Source organism: Crocodylus porosus, unplaced genomic scaffold (assembly GCF_001723895.1).
Source record: "Crocodylus porosus isolate Cpor-Errol unplaced genomic scaffold, CroPor_comp1, whole genome shotgun sequence".
Taxonomy (NCBI): domain Eukaryota; kingdom Metazoa; phylum Chordata; order Crocodylia; family Crocodylidae; genus Crocodylus; species Crocodylus porosus.
In genome coordinates, this window is record NW_017728931.1 from 1,547,530 (window position 1) to 1,567,883 (window position 20,354).

At 41.1% G+C, this 20,354-nt stretch overlaps 1 protein-coding gene across 1 annotated transcript in view; it reads right to left on the bottom strand.

The window, feature by feature from the left end:
- DZANK1 (double zinc ribbon and ankyrin repeat domains 1) overlaps positions 1-20,354 on the bottom strand; it is a 47,191-nt gene that overhangs the window by 8,085 nt on the left and 18,752 nt on the right. The window contains exons 9-15 of the mRNA XM_019544054.1: positions 12,512-12,625; positions 11,168-11,260; positions 9,230-9,352; positions 8,180-8,344; positions 7,255-7,483; positions 3,063-3,166; positions 731-805 (exon numbers count right to left, since the gene is read on the bottom strand). Coding sequence (XP_019399599.1) covers positions 731-805; positions 3,063-3,166; positions 7,255-7,483; positions 8,180-8,344; positions 9,230-9,352; positions 11,168-11,260; positions 12,512-12,625 — 903 coding nt within the window. The remainder of the gene's footprint in view (positions 1-730; positions 806-3,062; positions 3,167-7,254; positions 7,484-8,179; positions 8,345-9,229; positions 9,353-11,167; positions 11,261-12,511; positions 12,626-20,354) is intronic.

Sequence of the window (20,354 nt, forward strand, 5' to 3'; positions counted from 1 at the left end):
GTCTCAGAATTACGAAATGCCAATTCACATCAAGGAAAAAAAACATTCATGTTAGCTAAGAGATCCTGTTAATTTATTGCTTATCAAATGAGGTAATAGCAATAAGAATCCAAACATCCATTTTTAAGCACCTTTCATCAAGATAAGCATTTCAATATATCTTCTAATAGGAATCTGAGTTTAACTGAATGCCTTGAAAGGGTTGTGAATAACATTTCTAGCTTTTCTTTAGGACACAGTTAAGCAAATTAACATCAGCGAGGAAAATCCAGCACTTCAATTTATAATTAGCCACAGTTCTGGCAAGTGCTGTCTCCAAGCTGTATTTAGAATTAGAAAACCTGTCCCCCAAGAATACTACTTGCAGACAGGAGAAAAGGAAGACTCTTGAACAGGAGGAAAGCAGTACTAAGGCTATTTAAAACTTTGTCAGTTGAAAGTAGGATGTTAACAGCAAGCTTAATAAATGCCCTTGCACTGAATGCAAGGTGATAGCTACAGGACCCTGAAGTCTGGTTTAATCAGACAAGGATACCTGTTCAACCAGTTTAAGCAGAAAAAGTCAAGATTTCTTTTTCTCAAGTGATACATTAACACCCTCTCAATAAGATAAATACTTGGTTAGAATAGAATTTGGAATATGCATTCTTGCAGGAGTGAGCTGTCAAACAACGGCTATAGGCTTCGGGGGGCCAATTCTCTGAGGATGTACTTGTTTCCCCAAACTGACCTTGTTTGTGGCAAGAACATAATTTAATCTGATACTGACTTCATAATCATCCTCATGGACTATAGCAGAAATAATCTAAAGGAAAAAAACAGAAGTTAGCATCCCTTTTCAATAAAAGTACAGGAAGAGAGCTTCAGGAATGCTAAGTCATCCTGCTGGTAAGTTGACATTTATCAACTAGACCAGTGAAGAAATAATAATAGTTCACACTTGACTAATACACGCTTATAGTACAGTACCACTATTAACTCCCATCTTACCTGAGTGCTGGGGTGAGAATTAATAACAGGTGGTATTTTGAGATAACTGGAAAAACCTGAATGATTGAAAATGTCAAACTTGTCTAAAACTGATATTAATGACACCTTACACTCTAATTCCAAAGTGTTTAACAGACCATGGACAAGATTCACACCTGTCACAGAAAGGTGTCATTTATATATACATACCCCTCCACACATTTTGCATCTGCAGAGGCAATTATGCCCAGATACTTTAGCGCACGGAGTATAGAACAATCAAGTATAGAATAATCAAGCTAGACAGGGCTTACCACAAGCAAAAACTGGTGCTAAGTATGCACATCTAACTGAATCTGTCCTGTGGCCTGCTCACTTCTGGGGCTGTCACATGGCTCCAGACTCTTGGGGCATGGTTTTTGGGGTACTTTGTGCCATCCTGGTCCAGGATTGCTTACTACCAATGGCGAACTGCTATTTGGGTTACACCAGCTTGTAACGGTACAGTCTGGGTTGCGAACAGACTTCTGTAAGCGTAACTCCAGCTATGAGATGCAGCTAGTTTTGGGACGGAACCATGGGTACTTTCTTGTGTGCCAGCTACCTTACATAAATCTCAGGAGGTAAAGCACAGTTATTTATTAGTTCTGTTTAGTTTTGCTGTCCTGTTCATTTTTCCATTTTATAAATTATTCTGTCTTCTTGTTGTAAGCTGCCATGAGCCTTTACTGGGAAGGGCAGCATATAAAATGGAATTAAAGAAATAGATAAAGTGGCCGATAAACAAATAAAGTAGCCACAAGCTTATCACCTTGCCAAAGTTGACAAGACTACAAAAACAAGTGGCATGGGAGAAGACTGAGAACTTTTGTGTGCAATTTATCACAATGCATGAAAAATTAGTAAGAAGTGTAAATAAAGAATAGACACTTGGCACCTGCCCTAAATAATCCCTGATCCTTTTCTTAGCAACAGTTTCATTACACTAGGATGCCAAAGTTCAAGAAACTGCAGAAATATCCCCAGCTCAGGTATTTTCTATGTTTCAGGTATCTGCAGTTCTGAACCCTTTAACAAATAAAAAATAATAATAGTAATGTCCAGTGGTCTTGAATCTTATCTCCACATAGTACATACCACATTTACATCCACATTAAGATTCCTTTTCACTGCCAGAATCGGGCCTTATCGCAGAACTAAGAATCAGTCCCAACATAGGTGTGCTGGAGCATACTGCTTCCAGAAAATGACATATGGGAAATGCCCATGAGATTCTTTCTCCTTCTCACATTGGATCATATGTGGAGCACTTCCATTTTCCACACTTGTTTCTGTTTGGTGTGAGTTTTTTTCCCCATTAGTGACTGTGTTCAGTAGCACTACACAAGGGAAAAACCTCAAATCCCCACCTCCTCAGTCACAAATAACCGTTTTAATACTGTTTGGTGACATTAATTAAGCCAATCTCTCTAATATGCACAAGCCAAGTACCTCAAATGGCACAGTTTTCAATACAAATAATACATAAGACAAAGGGAACTACTGCTATCTACTGGTCAAATTCAGTCCTGAACCATACACTAAATCCTACTTGTGAGCAGAACTTAAATTAGCAAACTAGCCTTGTTCTAACTCTCTGCACATGTAATTCCATTCTTTCTCTCACTCTCTAAATCACCTGCCCTGGGATATATGGTAAATTGAACAATGACTCTGCTTTTGGTCCACAGCAGCCTTGAGACTTTTATTATCTCCTTTTGCTCTGATGTGTTTCTAAAGAGGGTATGAGAGAGACATAAAGGAACTACAGCCAGGGAGAAAGCAGAAAGAACTGAGTAGATGACTAAGACAGAAAATGGAATAGACTGAAAGAAGTGAGAAAATGAGAACAAGGAGATAAGAGAAAACAAGCAGGGAAAAATAAAAGAAAAATGAAAACACACATAGGTAAAGGCAATAAGGGTACATTTATTTTCCAGTTACTTAGATGCTATTTTCTGGACAAAATAATGGCTTTTTATCTGATTTATTTTCTTTTCAATCCTTCTGTGATACGTCACAGGTAGAATGCTAGCCACGAATGTATTTCTTACCTTTCCCATACGAGGTTCCCCAACCAAAGCCCTGAACTCTGGGTGGTTCTGAGCATAGCTTCTAAGGTGAGCACAGATATGATCCAGCTGCTTTCTCCAGTAACCTAAAAGGATGGAGTTAAGCAGAAGAAAATATTCTTTAATTTTTACCAATAACTGTTGATTAAAGAATTGCAGATCTTGACCAGGACAAAGAGCATTGAGTTTTTGTTACCAGATTCAGCTGACCAAGGAAGAAGAGAAAAATTGCACCCCTTAAAAAAGTAAAATAATGTAGTATCTTTTGGAAATGGAGGCCAGTAATGAGCCAAATTGCTTCTGAGTCCAAAACAGCTGAGAACAAGTTAATGTTAGTGCAACGTTAAGAGTTAATTAGCATGAATTACTGATCTGGTTTTCAGTAAACTTGACTAGTTCTGCAGAGCACAGTGAAATTGAAAACACAAGCCAACTCTGAAAACTGCATATACCGTAACCCATTCTAATTTGCATTACCTACCACATTATTTGACAAATTGTTATAAGGGAGGACCGTACCTGAGAAATCAGGAAGCACAGTGGAGTGGAGGATGAACTCTGATACACAGTTTTTAGGAAATGGGAGGAGTGCTAACAAAGCAATGCTGGCTCAATAGCTCAGCTCTCCTCGCTTTTTCCTCCATCTAATCCTCCTCTTGAAATGCATTCCTGAGCTAACAGGACTGACAGCTACCTTCTCATCCTGCAGAATCCTTCTCAAGACCCGCTACTGAAGCTACAAGAAATAAGCTCATGCCCGGCAGAGGCATTTTATGCATACAGCAATCAAAAAATATTACCACTGGAACTGGTATTAAGTGTGCCCCATACTGACTGGTCTGCTTGTACCCTGTACCTCTATCCTCAGTCTTACATCTGTTCCTAGTCCAGTACATTGAGATAGGGTCTGGGCACTCCATGTCTAGGCAATATCTAGGATATTTTAGATTCTGCCACCATCTAAATAATTATTAATAACTCAGACTAGGGGGGGTTTCAAGTGATTTTGCAGCTCAAATCCAATATTTTCAATGCTAGATCGGGATACATTTTATAAATTTTAATGAAGAATAGGAAAGAAGGATTTCCTTTGAAGTTAAAGCATTTGAGTATCAGGATCTGACCAGCTTTATTTTAGAGAGCACTTAGGGAAAGTACAGAAAGTACAAATCCTTTTGCTGAAAATAAATCATGTAGGTGACAACAAGCCTCATTTAATTGAAATAAAGAAGTCACCTTGACCTTACCATTGCCAGTCTTAGCATTGATAGAGGATCGCAGTACATACATGAAGCCAAGTCAGAAAATAAGTCCTGCCACATGGCTTTGACAATACAAGACAATTACACTGTACAGGAAGGAAAATAGACTTTGTGGACTCTCTGTGTTCTGTTGATAATTCTTAGATAGGCTACACTGTACCAAAATGTTATGTATTTGGATTAAAATCAGTGGACTCTGGCTTCCTACTAGCTTGTATAGCATTTAGCACATAAGCCCCAGCTCAACAGGGGCCTCCAGACATGACTGTATTATAAATATTAATTAAATAAACAAGACTGAAAGCAAAGACTAAACAAAAGGAATAGCTCTCTAACCATTCCTCTCCTGAAGGAAAATAAGTAAAGTGGACTTAGGAAGAAAAACAAATGTCCAACATCAGCCATGAAGAAACCACGACAAACCAGAACAACAGGACTTGTTCTTCCTGACAGTCTTGAAGAAGCATGTTGAGAAAGAATATGGCAGGGGGGCTAAAGGGGGAGATGATCTACACAGCATCCCTCCTGGTCCCTAAAATATTTTTGCTTTAAATTAAATTAGAGCCTGAAATAAAGAATAAGTTAACATAATAAAAATGCCCAGCTGAACTGCTGTTTTCTAGATGTGACCCCCAGTAAGTCAGTGGTAGTTGCATTAGATTAGGCTAAAGCTAAACTTGAGCTGCTTGTCTTTCACATGAAAATCAGGACATAAAATCAGGATGCCAGAAATATGCTTGTGTCCATGTGGTGCCAAGCTACTTCCATTTGAGGTGTATCTAAAAGGATTTCTGGCAACCTTGAAGGGAACACCTGAGTTTATGTTGTCAGCAGCTGGTTACACCTAGATATGACTTATTTACTGTACATGCAGTGGAAAGGGGAGGCTTTTTTGTTATATTTGTTTCTGAATGCCTTTGGTTCCTGCTCAAACAGCCTGAAATATAGTAGGAAAAAAATGTACCATTGACCAAAAAACTGACACCTCAGTCCCACTGTTTAATTTTCCTGTCCAAACTATCTTTTACATTTTCCCCTGCCTATTTAGTGTTTCTGGCTAGTTCATTCCAGGAGGAACAGGACAACAACAAACCCCCCCCAACCTAGCTGTTATTTTTAATTGTTTACATTTTTAAATTAAAATATCACTAGTCAAATATAGGAGTTTGAATTAGAGAAAGTATGAACAACCTGCCTAGCATAACCAAGAGCTGCCTGCATACTAGTACTCTGGTCACAAGTCTCTGGATTAGTAGAAAGCTCAGCATGACAGTGTGGACAGTAGAGAAAACTGAGTTCTTATGGTTGCCAGACTTTAACTGTGGGAGAAAATCAGTTCCATGGGCCTAGCAGATTCCAAAGAACTTCTTTCTCCTTTACTAATAAGCCTCCAGCAAAGGTACCTCTGCTGACTAACGATATGTAAATTAGCAAGGTTTCATGGCAATTCAAAGCTTCTTCCCAGTTTAGCCTGGTGAAAGGAGTTCAATCTCTCAAGAGTTGAAAACTGCACTGTCAATGAAAGGATATAAAAGTCTTTAGCGTTAAATATTTTTTCAAGGCTATTCAGGGCCAGTCCCTTAACTTTTTCTCTGACTAAATTCCTTGGCATGTTGTCACATACTGCATTTCACTACAGGGATGGATCTAATTAGAGATTCCATGTAACAGAGCAAGGGAGTGTAAGAGCTATTTCCCAGGTATTAATGTTGCCTTACCTGCAAATTTACAAAATATGGGAAAAGGGCTGAAAGAGTCATTAATACCATGAAGGTAGAGTTGGGAGCTCAAGGTGTGTCTGATTTTTTTCTCCAAGACCTGAGGAAGGGTACTTCATACACAAACACTTGTATCCCTGAAGGCCTGGAGACATAGAGAGGGGCAGATGGGGACACCCAGCTGCCTATGACCCAACTGCCACGGGGCCACTGAGACAGTTGAGCTCCTCCTTTGGGTCTGCACCTGCGCCAAGGAGGCTTTGAGCAGCAGGATCACTGCTGCTGCAGCCCTAGGAAGCCTCCAGGGCCCTAAGTAAGGCTGTTGGGGTCAGCCAAGTGCTGGCTCCAGCCTCCCCTACCCCACCTGGGGTAACCTGCCACATGCCAGAGGGCGCATGGCACGGGAGTTCCCCAGAGACAACTACAAGTGGCACAAGCTGTACCACGCTCCTTGTCCCCAGGGAAACAAATGTCCACGCTGGTGTGCATGCAGCCTAAGAGTCTATCTTAAAACTTTTGTTTTCAGCTTACACTGGAATGTTTCCAGGACACGGGCTAAAATCTCTAATCTTATAAAATGTTAATGATTATAGATAGCCAGTGCATTGAATTTGTATGCGTATGTATGTCTGGACACAGTTACTCTGAAATAAGAATGCTCCTTTCCAATCTAGCTTTCTCTTCTTCCAGAACATCCTTAGATTATTCCACAACAGTCACTCCAGTAAATTTCCCCAGGTAGACAAGCTTTTACATATCTTCCAAAAGCCAATATATCTAGTGACACAATATCCCCTCAAGGCATTTACTGCTGACAGAAATACTACTGCTTATTTAATGAATACCACCTTCGGAGGAAACATGGGTTTTCCTTGACGGTCTCCAGTTCAAATAATGACCATGTCCAATCCTTAACTTGGTATGATCTCACCATATCTGACAAGTGGCATGACTGCACAAGGACCATAAACTGTAGTTTATGCTGGAATGATACCTCCCCCCCTTGCTAGTTATTAATGGAAAAGTTTTGAGATTTGGTTCCTCAAGCCAAAGCACCAAGCACTGGCTTTACAGTTCTGAGTGTAGAGGGAGACTAGAGTAATTTTGTAAAAGACCATCTGTTAGGAAAACTGTAGTTTTCAGAACCAAGGGAAGATCTTTGTGATGACTATATGCAATCATATTATTTCTAACCTCTTCCAGGACTGATGGCTGTAAGGAGAGGCTTATGATCACTCATCTTCTCCTCCTTTTGTTTTTGAGAAACTAGTTCAAGTTCCTTCTTTTCCAGGAGTTTACTTGATGGGTAAAACAGGCCAATGGTCTGGGTTCCTTTGTCTTTTCTTTCTGATAAATCTAGTCTGGGTTTGGGCAATGCAACAGCCAGAGGTTGCCAGGCAGCTTGAGTCTGTAACCCTTTAACCTACAGGGAAAAATCGAAGTCCAGATGACAAGAAAGATAACAATAAAAATGCATGGTTACATCACTTTGCAAAAAGAAAAACACCCAAGAAGTAAAGAAACATCGTCTGTAAAAACAAATCTAGAAAGTAAAAGCTATCAGAGAAGCATACAGTATTCAGAAGGAATTGTGATAATTCCTGGTTACAATTAACACTTGGTAAAAATGCTGATATCATTTATCACAAATGCTTAAAAAACATGCAACTTACGTCTTAATATAAACCAATTTATGTTCTGACACCATAAAAACATTGAAAGGCTGACCTTACTATGTATTATTATTGTCTCTAAAATCTTTTAAAATTAAACATGGCACATTTATTTATCAAAAATACCCTTAAATTAGACACATACATGAGTGATGATGTCACAACCACAAAAAAGTATTTAGAAAGCTCAGAATTTAAAAAGAAAGGGACTTGGCCTCATTTAATTATATGTAGTAATAATTAGAGCTGAGAAACTCTCTGCAGTTAACAGTTCTACCAATGCAGTTAACTTCTTTTTTCTGCTGAGAGAAAGTCTGTCATAGATTCTATAAAGAAATCATGGTACTCTCAGGTGAAAGATGTGAATTTGTACCAGTTTGTACTTGCTGAGGACGTGACCCAATATCTGTATACAGATCAGAGCCTAGTATACAACACTGGCTTACCTGAGAAAATGTGCAGGAGTCTCTGGCGCCCAACAGCATGCCATTCTGAGAGCTTGATTTTGATATGGGTTCAATATAAACACCACAAGATCCACAGAATCGAGCATATGGATGGTTGTTTGCACCACACTTGAAGCAAGCAAAGTAGCAAGGAGGAGGACCTGGCTGGGGAGTACAGTAAAACAGCTGTCACTATAGATAAGCATTCTATATATCACAAGGAAGATTCATCTTCTGTACTCTCAGAATTAAAGCACTGATAAGACTGTCAGCTTGAATTCAGAGTAAGCAAAAAACCACAGGACTTACAACTTAGACTGGTGACCTTAGTTGTAGTTTCTGAACCCTATCTGACAACAGCAAAACAAAATCACCATCAACCTTCTCACTGTAAGGCTTTTCAAACAGAACCAATGTGTAAGTAGGCTAGTTTTCAGGTCTGCCAATCTTAACATATAAAATAGAATTTTAAAATGTTTTTTTCCTCTGGGAAACTTTGTCTACTACTTCAAAGCACCTCAATTAATATTCAGTTCCACTCTGCCCCTCCCCTTGTCATAGTATAATTGTAGAGACCTGTGATGACAGATTGTCTATATCTAGAGCAGAGTTTCTAATTTTACAGGACCTGGTTTTGAACTTCCCTGCCTTGGTGGGAATGAATCTATCTCAGAAATACAGAAGTAGGTGACATAGGGACAATTTTACATTGATTGTTCTAGAGAAAAGCTCCTCTGGGGCAGAGACCACAGAGAAAATATGGCTATTACTAAAGTCAGTGAGAATTTGGGCATTGACATCAATGGGACTAGGATTTCACCTGGGCCTTTACATTTTCTTTGTTCACTGCACACACATGGCTCTTTACACATGTTTAATAATAACAGAAAAATACATGTTCTAACCCAAAAGATTCTTGGGAATGGAGCTATGGAACTGCTGCAGGTCATAGATGAGTAAAACCTGACTTGTCAACACAAATGCTTATTGCCAATTAAAACAGAAAGAGAAAAGAGTTTTCTACAAAAGCCCACACCTGGAAACACATACCTTGGCTCCACACCAGTCACAGAAACGAGCATCACAGTGGTTAGCACGACCACACTTTGAGCAGGATATTGTTTTTCCCAACTGCATGAGTAAAGGAGGGGGTGTATCTCCATTGAACACAGGCTAGTAAAGCAAAATAAGAATTATGAAGAAAATACATACAGCCTGCTGCTAAGGAAAAGCACGTGTTAAATAAGAGGAGGAGAAAAGCAAGCCAATTTGACAGCATGAAGCAATATTCAGCATAAAGGACTTTTTTCAGCTGTGACTCATCACTGGTTTTATTTTGATCTGTGTACCATAATTTTCTCATTTAAAGTTCACAATAATGTGTTTTTAATTTAAATATATATTTCTGAACTTTCCATTATTTGCCCTCTTTGAAATAAAACACCATTTATTTCCTTACATACTTGTCCTATTTTAACTGACCACTTATCATCATGTTTCTGTATTTCCAGGTGAATTTAAAATGAAAAATCACATTCTCTATAACACATGACAAATGTACACTTTTAAGATCCAAAATCCAATCATTATTTTTCTGCTCTGTTTGCAAAGTTTGTGTCATTCTTTGAATGTGGAAACTGGTGGAGGAAAGTGGGTTAGATCAAATATTTCCATTTTATTTGGATCTTTCATGTTCTGCTGCTGACTCTGTCATCAGGTTAGCTCTCCAATTAACCCTCCGATAATTAATTGGTATAAGAATGCTGTAGTTGAAGGAACCTTTTTCAGATAGGCCCTATGTTGTTTTACTATTATTTCTTTGGAAATCGGCACTATAGATGATAACTAAAGAAGTCCAAATGTTCTGATATTTGAAATTGAGCACTACAACACTGTCTTAGTCTGCAGCCTGCAGCAATAGTGAGTTTTAATTCTAGGTAAAAGAGAAGTGAATATTTACCTTGTGTTTAGAACAATTCTAAAATAAGTCACGCCTTAAAACTACTTCATCATATTCATACAAAACTCTCAGCTTTTTCCTTCAGCCATCGCAGACAATCTGAACCCCTAATTCAACAAAAAACTCACCCACATGCTTAACTTTAAGTAGCTGAATAATACCATCCACATTCAGCAGAGCATTTAAGCATGTTGCTTAACTCTGTGCCTGTCAGTAGTTCTAAATTAGTTGATTTTGAAGCAAGGCTATAATGGTTAGTACAGAAAATGTCGAATCAATGTCCTGGCAGTTTTAACTATGGTCTAGCATTGTTGCCACTATGACCAATAGACAATGATGTCCAAATCACTACTGCCTTCTCCCATCTGAGTAGCTATCAATACCTAACAAAAATAACACTCACTCATTGGGCTTGTATGAGGTTTTTTTCTTAAGGTGTAGAAAATAAAAACCACTCCAACCAGCCAAATGAACACAGCTAAAGTATGAAGTGACAAAGACAGCGATTTTAGGGAGAACATTCACTGTGGCTTCTCTCACCTCTGCATAGAGTCACAGCCAAATACAAGCATAGCAGCTGCAAGTTGATGGAAAGAGCAGAAAGCAGAGATAACAGAAATAATTGAAAAGTTAACGAACATATAATTCTAAATTGTTGTGAATGGTGTTCCCTGCTGTTTAGATTTAAACTCTACTGCAATTATAAAGAAAAAGGAATGCGAACAAGTCTTGGAAAATTAAGGACACTTTGAACCAAGACCACTACTTTGAAATGCATATTTTCAAAGCACATTACAGACAGGGATAGTATCATTTACAACCCTGACTCCTTTGAAAGAAAATAGAAGATACATAATGGAATTCCCCCGTGTCTTTTGGGGATGGGAGCTGATATTCCAGACAGAGTGCTGTTGGGTGCCAAGTAAGAATTCTACTTGGGAAGTAATCCCTTTCACCCAATAGTGCCTGAGCCCAGACAGGGTCAGGATTTGACTCCAAGCATTGTTGTTATGTGCATGAAACCTTACCATCTGTGAGTCAGGCAGCTTGCTTTCACAGGTCACACAGTGCTTAATGTGAATAGGATTTCCCGTGCCACACACCCGACAAATTACCTTGCCCTTTAAAATACAGATTAAAAATACATTTCACTGGATATATTTAAACTGCGAAGCACATTAAAGTTAAAAACAAGCTATCTACTCCATAAGGGCTCAATCCTGCCGACATATGTATGTAAGCTGCTTAATTGATGAAAAAAAAGAAGAACCCTCTCAAATATGTGGCATAATGTTCCAGTAACATTTAAACTGTCAGCTCCTCTTAAGTCATCTTGCCTGGCCATCATGCAGATCTTGAGTTGGTGGCAGTGTTGTTAAAGTAGTAGAACATATGATGCAGAAGCTCCTGTATCAGTGCTCCCCTGGAGCTGTTTACAAACTAATGAGCAATGACAGTTTAGTTAGTTGTGCATAATTTCTTACAAACAGGCTAGCATTTGTAAGGAAAACTGCCTCCAACTTTGAAGCATGCTGCCTGGAAGGATCTCATTGGCCAACCTTCATTACAACTAAGGACCTTCAGCTTCCACTTATGTTAGGAATCACAAGCATGACAAATTCTGTACTATAGCTTGTGTCCTCACTAGCCACCGTCAAGTGGCTTAGGTTTGTTCTTGTATCTACATTAAGGCTGCCCTAAGCCATTCAGAGTGGGCAAGTAGCTGTGACAATGGTAACTTTTGACACCCAGAAGAAAACTACTCTCAAATAGTGAGCTTCCTTTGTTCACTGCCAGATAGTCCTCATTCCCACCATTTTCTTTTCAGCACCAACCTTTCAGTATCATGCCCTTCCTGGAAATGTCCCCTAGCCATGACCCCCTGGCACACAGTGCATCACTCCTGCTATCCCCACTACAATAACACCTCCTTGAACATGTCAAGCCAAATCCCACATCCAGTAACTGCACCACCTGTACCTTCTCATGTAATAGTTCACAGTCAGAAGAGGTAAACACAATAATGAGGACAGATTTACTGGAGCTAAGTGCTTATGAGTAAGGCATAAATGACTAGATAAATCAAACTAATCTACTTCATAATGAATAGAAGAACATGCACCCGTAGCTTATTTGAACAGAAAATGCTGACATTTTGTGCTCTCATATAACATGCCCTGACATGCTAATGTGGTCTGTCTTTAATGACAGCTACAACTTTGTAAATATGTTAAATCCTACTAACCCTTTAAGTAGTAGCAACATATTTATACAAACCCAAAAAAGATCAATGTATTTTTAACAAAATCACCTATAAGAATCATACAGACTACTAGGTAAATTACTTCTTAGTTTCATTTAATCATATTTACCTTTAAGCAGATGCTGGCTTGGGGCTGCAACTGTGGAGCTATTGGAGCCTCACATACAATACAAGAGGGTGTGTTCATCGGCACCATCGTTCTGCATTCAATACATGGCCCCATCTGAATGAAAGATGACAGGATTGTAATGTTATGAAAATGATGATGAGCAAGGCTTTCAAGCATTATTGTTAAGCAGAGCCTAAACCTATATCTGACTTTAATACAAATATTTGCAGGCAACTTAAAATGTAATTCTTAATTCATGAGCCAGATGCTACTACTTCTACTGAAGTAAAGCAGCTTCACCCAATATTTTTAGGAAAATGAGATAAAAGATTTGATACCTATAAAATTATTTATTTTGCTCCATGGAATCCTTCCCTCCTTCCTTCTTCATGTCCTTGTGACAAGGTACAGCAGTATTTACAGATTTGCTGGAATCCGACAGGGCTGTACCATGAGCATTTCTGCTCTGGCCATTTATGAATTATATGATGTAGCTACAGAGTAACTATAGTCATGATTACTGGGGTAATGTTATTCTACTTTGTTCCATGGAATTGAATAAGCATAATAAGATTACCTCAATAATCATGGCTATAACTATTCTGTAGCTACATCACATAATTAATAGTCTCTAAAAGCTTTTATCTTCTCTTTACTACTTGTTCTTCTCCAAGCCTTGGTCAACCCTCCACTTACGTAACCTTCTGTTCTCTGTTCTTATGGTTTTTCACCCCAACCCCTGCAATCTATAGTTGACCTTCAGATGGATTTTGAGAACCAAGAAAGGTTTGAAGTGCCAGTCTCATCAAAATTAAATACTCACAGAATAAGAATACCCAAAATTTTAATAGCAAATTCAATAGCAAAATAAAGAAATGATATAAATGGCTAAACAGTATAGATAATGCATATCCAAAAATTTATTAAAGTGCCTAAAATGCATATTTTTGGCCTATCTTATCTTAATTATTTAAAAATAATTTAATCTTAACATTTCAAAGTCCTAACGTCTTAAAAAACTTCTTACAGGGGCCAGCCCATTAAAGAAAAGGCCTTCTTACCTAAGATTTAAAAAACTAAGTCGCTAAATGACACTAGCTAGGTACACTTGCAAGTAGGTGACTCAGCAAGATCTGTAGTTCAAGACCAAAAAGAAAAAAATCCCAAAGTGGACCTGGTTTTTATACTCTATTGCTTGGCTAAAATATCAAAAAGCTTACTAAATAAGGTAAACAGAAAATTAAAAAGTGTTCTAACAGGTGCTACTCCAATGAATATTCATATGCTTATTCTTATTACCTATATAAGCTTTAGCTTGTCTAAAATTAGCTGTGTCTATAGTCAAACCTCTAATTGTACTTTAGACAATTGTACTAATTGTACTTGCAGTCCTTACTCTAGCTTCTCAATACATCTTTTTTGAATTTTCAAAAATGGTTCCCACCTTGTGACATTCTCTTGCCTGTTCTTCTCCTAACCAAACTAGTCAAGCAATTCTATACTATCCTATCATTAGACAGCTTTAAGCCTACAATACTCTACACTATCTAAAAGCCACCACCAAAATCACACTTCTTGTCATCTACCATACCACTCCCTAGCTTGGCTTTCCCTTCACACTGACATCAAATTGCAACTTCCCATCTTCACCTTCGTTGGAGGCTCTAAACAATACTACCCCCCTGCCTGTATCTCTACTTGTATCTCTTTCTAAACACCCCTGTGGGTTCTCCTCACACTTCTGCTTTCCAATTTTCTTTCATGCTTCCCCTGATCTTGAAGCACCCTCTTTAGCATACCACCTCAATTGGAAAGCAACAAGGGTCAGATCCTGCTCTCATTCAAATCAATGGCAAAACTCCTATGATTTCAATAGGATGAGAATATTACCACAAGTTCTAATGTAAACTTAAATATAGCATTGAACCCAAACTGCTTTGAGATTAGCTCCATCATTTGGCAGGTCATTACAGTGCTGTTGAATTACTTGTCTAAGCCTGTAAACATGCACCTGAGCAGCTTTATGAAGTGTGAGCAGTCTCCTTGAATTCACTGGAATAGTTTTGCATGTGCAAATTACTCTTGGGCATTTTCAGAATTAGGGCCTTAGACTGTGTTGTTTGAAACTCTATGTTCTTTATGGGATCAAACACTTCAATAATACCTAATAGATAAAAAATAGAGAAACAGAGTTTTAGGCCAAGATTTTCCATACTACATAAGGGACTACTGCCCATTAATTTCAGTGGGAGCTGTGCAACAGTTTCAGGGTCATTGTGTTACTGTGATTATTTTTTACATGAGCTATTCACACATTATTATGTGGTTGGTAGAGCTATTAATGCATGCACTATATTACATGGTCTCTGGAGGACACACTAGGCAATTAACTAATATATACACAGTGTCCACTGAAAACATAGTAAGTATTATAAAGCTGCATACTGCAGCAGTATCAAAACCTTGCTACTGCTAGCAGATTGTACTCCAGTTACAATTAAGGATGATTAAGTGGCTCTAATTGAAAGAATATTTTTTAATTTCTCAGAAATGTTCCATATCTGCTCTCTGCCTGATGGTAGAAAGCTTGCAAAAAACCATATTGAGAAATATGAGAGTTCTTTTGCATAATAAAAATTATTCCTGCAACTTTTTTTAAACAGCACTATTTCCTCAGCAAACTGGGGAAGAAGGCTAGTATTTGTAAACAAGGGAAATCCTCAGTGACAAGTGACCTAAGGGAAGCTGGATTTTTTTTTTAGTTGGCTAAGTAATAACTGCTTAGTGTAGTTTATATATGCAAGGTACATTGTTTTAAAGTTCAATAGGAGTCAATTACCCAGGAAGTCAATTAATAGGAAGGTTTTATATTAACAAAACCATTGACCTGCAGTTGGATTTTGCTTATCAATGAGACAACTGTGCACTGCTTGTTTACTGTGTACTGCTTTGTAATTTTAAAACATTACTTGGAACAATACATTTTCTCGCTGCTTTTAGTATCAGCATTTCATACAATGGTGTTTGTTTATCCAGAAAGTGATTATCTAGATTAGAATAATGGTGACAATAATTATTCCAGATGATTGACTTTCTCCTATATTGTTCTTAAAAATTTCCCAACATTGCAAAGGAAGGGATCTGACCTAAACTTTATTATGTTGTATTTTGTGTCACCTTAACTCCCAGGCTTATCCTATAAAATCAGCAGGGAAGTATATCATGTACAGAGGCTGTTCCTTTGTCCTTACCTCCTCCAATCTGCTGTAACCCCTTGCAACCTAATATGAGGTAGTCCCCAGACAGGAATTCCCTGGAGGCAACAGGAACTTACTGAAGACTTGATGCCTCTATGGATGTCACTCCTCTTCATCCTGTCCCACTGTCTCATTCCCTATCACTAGGAAAACTGATGGGTTAGATTTGATCCTGTGTCATTCTGCATTCAGTATCCAGCTGCTATGGCTGTGTGCATGGAATCTAGTCAGAGGCATAATGAGCTCCTGAGTACCCTAGGCAGAGTGCTGACCACCAAAGGGAGGGGGAGTGTGGGGGGGCAGTGGTCAAAGGACTTACCTGCCCCAGCTCTGTCTACTTTACAACAGCTGAGGAATAAGCTCCTTGTACACCAGATGCAGCAGGGGGCACCAGAATACCCCCACCCCAATCTGGTAATATTTGTTAGAGCAGGTACAGCCCAGTCATTGAAGTCATGCATCCCTGCGCCCAGTAATGTCTTTGGCAATCCCTTGTAGTCAAGAATGATTGTCTTCGGTGATTGTCTTATCTGGGGGTCTAAAGATGGAAGACAAGATCTAGGGTGGGTGACTGGATTCTTGATTTGATCCATGATACACAGTTTTTGCTGCTCCCATTTTTCCATCTCCTCTTATCATGGTAAGGTTTCAAAGTACTGAGATACTTGCAGCAAACACTTCCTCCATTTGGGGAGGTCCTGGGTGATAGTCTCCCATGAGCTGATGTCGATATTGCATTTTTTCAGGTTGGCCTTGAGGACGTCCTTGAAGCATTTTCTCTGCCCTCCTCTTGAGCATATGCCTTGACTGATCTGGGAGAATAAAATTTGCTTTGGGAGTCTGGAGTCGGACATCCAGATGATATGGCTGGCCAGCAAAGTTGATGTTGGATGATCACTGCCTTGATGCTTGTGGTGTCTGCCTGTGAGAGGACACTAATGTTGATACATCTATCTTCCCACTGGATTTGAACGTTCTTCCACAGGCAGCGCTGATGGTTTCTTGTGCATTGTCCATGTCTCAGCTCCATACAGTAAGGTGGGGATCACAACTGCTTGATAAACCATAAGCTTGGTTTCAGATCTGAAGTCGTGATCTTTGAACACTTGTTTCCTCAAGCATCTGAAGGCTGGACTTGCATATTTGAGGTGATGTTAGCCTTCTGCAAGAGATGGCTTCCGAGGTACAGGAATTACTCAGTGTTTTCCAGAGTTTCACCGTGCATCTGAATTACTAGAGCTAGGGACTGCTCAGTAACAGCTTATTGATGGAGGACCTTAGTCTCCTGAATGTTAAGAGTCAGTCCTATTTTCTCATATGCCTTGGTAAAGACATAGACAATTGCCTGAAGGTCTGTTTCCAAGTGAGCCCAAACTACAGCATCATCAGTGTACTGGAGTTTGATTGAGATTGCAGTAGTCCTGGTTTTGGCTTGGAGTCAGCTGAGAGTAAACAGTTTACCATTCATTCGGTAGTCTAGCTCCACTCTAACTGGAAGTTTGTTAGTGGTCAGATGTAGCATTGCAATAAGGAATATCAAAAAGAGTGCTGGAGCAATGATGCAGCCCTGCTTAACTCCTATCTTTACCTCAAAGGGATCTGTGATAGATCCATTATTGAGAACCACTGTTCACATACAGTCGTGGAACAGGCGAAACATGGTGATGAATTTCAGTGGGCATCCATACTGCAGAAGGATCCTCTACAGCACTTCTTGGCTGAGAGCATTGAAGACTTTTGTGAGATCAAAAAAGGCCACGTAGAGAGGTTTATGTTGTTCTCAGCATTTTTCCTGCAGCTGGCAAGCTGTGAAGATCATGTCAGTTGTACCTCTTGATGCCCTAGACCAGGGGTGCACAAAATGGCCGATCCAGACAGCAGTCAGACTCCATTTCCAGCAGCCCCTGCCCACATGGCTGGGGCCGGCCTCCATGGAGACCCCAGCCGAGCTATGTTGTGAAAGCTCAAGGCTGGGGTTGCCATGGAGACCAGCCCCAGCCATACTGGCAGGGTGCATGGCAGAGCAGGGCAGGGGGCTGCTCTGGAGCTGCTGGGATCTTGCAGCTTACTCCGGAGCCAGGGCAGAACTGCAATCTGTAGCCTGCATGCTCCAGGCAGGGGATTGTAGCTCTGCCTCTACTCCAGACCAGGCTGTCAGCACTGCAAGGAACAGGGGCAGAGTTGCAATCCCCTGCCTGCACACCTGTGCCCAGAGCATATAGGCTATAGATCACGGCTCTGCCCTGGCTCTGGAGCAAGCTGCCCCCATCACAAGATCCCAGTTGCTCTGGAGCAGCCCCCTTCCCTGCTCTGCCTTGCCAGTGTGGCTGGGGCTGGTCTCCATAGAAACCCCAGCCTTGAGCTTTCACAGCACAGGTCCAGCTGGGGTCTCCATGGGGACCAACCCCAGCCATGTTCAGGGGCAGCTGGGAAATGGAGTCCACTGCCAACCAGATGCCCAAGGGTCTGACTTTGCCCATCCCTGCCTTACACCTATGCTGAGATTCCAGGAAGAGCTCTTCAGCAAGTGGAAGAAGACAGTTTAGAAGGGTTCTTGCAATGATCTTTCCTGTAGTGGACAACAAGGTGATCCCTCTGCAATTTCCGTGGTTGGACTTGTCTCCTTTCTTGAAGATTGTCACAATCAGGGCATCCCTGATGTTATCTGGGATTTCCTAATCATTCCAAGACCTTAACATGAGGGCATGGAGTTGTGGTGTGAGCTTTTTCCCCCTGTGCTTAAAATTTTCATGAGATCCTATTAGATCCACATGCCTTTTTGTTCTTCATCTGCTTGATGGCTTTCCTCACCTCTTCAAGTGTTGGAGGGATTTGGAGATAGTCTCTGACTGAGTATTGTGGGAAGGAGGTTTGTCAACATTGGGTTTTGATTGAGAAGGTCTTCAAAATGCTCCTTCCAGAAGGCACTAACAGCCCCGCTTTCCTTTATCAGGTCTACTCTATCCTTAGATTTCAAGGGTGTTGGTCCTTAAGTGCTTGGACCATAGATGACTTTGGTGATATTGAAAAAAACTCACATATCATGAATATCAGAGAGATGTTGAATCTCCTTAGCCTTGTCTCCCCACCATCTGTTCTTCATATTATGGGTCCTCCTTTGGACCTCTGTCTTGGCTTGTTTGTGATTCAGTTTCTTTTGCTTGGAGTTGATGTTGTTCTGCCAAGCACAAGATGCCTTGCATTTGTGGCCAATCAACTCTTGGTTCAGCAGCCCAGTGTTTCTCATTGTAGCAGAGCACTAGGGTGCTTGCTATTAATAATAGTAATAGGGACAGCTGCCAATCAACAGGGCAGCACAGGTGAGGGTTGCCAGGGCAACTAATGATGGTCAGCTGGCTAGAAGGGGGCAGGGCCTGGCCTTTATAAGCGACCAGGCTGAGACAAGAGCTAGTTTCCTTTTAGCAGCCTGAGATACAGGAGTTTTGCAGCAGTGCCTTGCCTCGCCTCCTGCAGCATGGTGAGGGCAGAGAGAATCCTGTCAGAGCTGCCCCTGCAAGAGGGCCAGTTTGGGCCTGGACCCTTATGTTATAGCCAGTAAGCTTATTTTGAGTTAGAGCTGGTTGGCTAGTAGTTTGCTTTGCAGTAGGGCTGTTTGTGTAAATACTGGAGGACCGGGTGAGGCTGTAGGGGTGTGAGGAGGCCTCACAGGAGCTCCCCAATAATTTGGGGGTTCCTGGTGCCCAGTAAGGGCACAGCAAGCAGTGCCAGGGTGGCACAGTGATTGATGCCGGAGCTGGCACTATGGGTGAGTGCCAGGGAGAGGTGCAAAGTTGTGGGGTGTTGTGACCCTGGCCCTGTAAAGGGCAGTATTCTGCCCAGTGGGGTATACAACCCAGAAAAAGGGTCAGGGGCCAGGCACGGTTATGGGCCACCTGAGCCCCAAGCGCGGGAAGTGTGAGAGCTAGGCCCGAAAAGGTGGGTCTGGGGGCCAGGTAAAGCTAAGGCCGCCTGGTCCCCAACCACAGGAAGCCCCGAGTGTGGGTGAGGAGCGCGGGCAGTGCGGCATAGGCCCCAGAGAGGGCAGGCATATGGGAACAGGAAGCCTGGGTGAGTGTGCGGTAAGAGTCCGGGAGAGAGGCTGGCATGTGAGAACAAGCCCGGCAGGCAGGCTAAAATAAGAGGCTCCAGGGTGAGTGACTAGCACCCTACTGACATGAAGTCCCGGAGAAGGGGGAGTGCGCGGTAGAAGTCCTGGAGAGGGGCAGGCATGCGAGAATAAGCCTGGAGAGGGGCGGATGTGCGGATAGGGGCCTGACTGATAGGAGCTCGACAGAGCCGAGCACGCGGCTAGAGGCCCGGAGAGGGTGGACAGAAGCCCGGGAGGGATGAGTATATTGGGCGCGCATATGGAGAAACCCCAGAGAGGGAGCGTGCGTATCGAGAGACCCCAGGTAGGGGCGAGCATATGACACGAGAACGTCCAGTACAGCTGCAAGGCTTGGAGCGTGCTAAAGGGGAGGTTGGGGGCACGCATAGCCCTTAAGGCTCGGGTGCATCAAGTCACCCCATAGAGAACAGGGAATAGTTCCAGCATAACACCGTGTACTAGGGGATCAAAGGCAGCC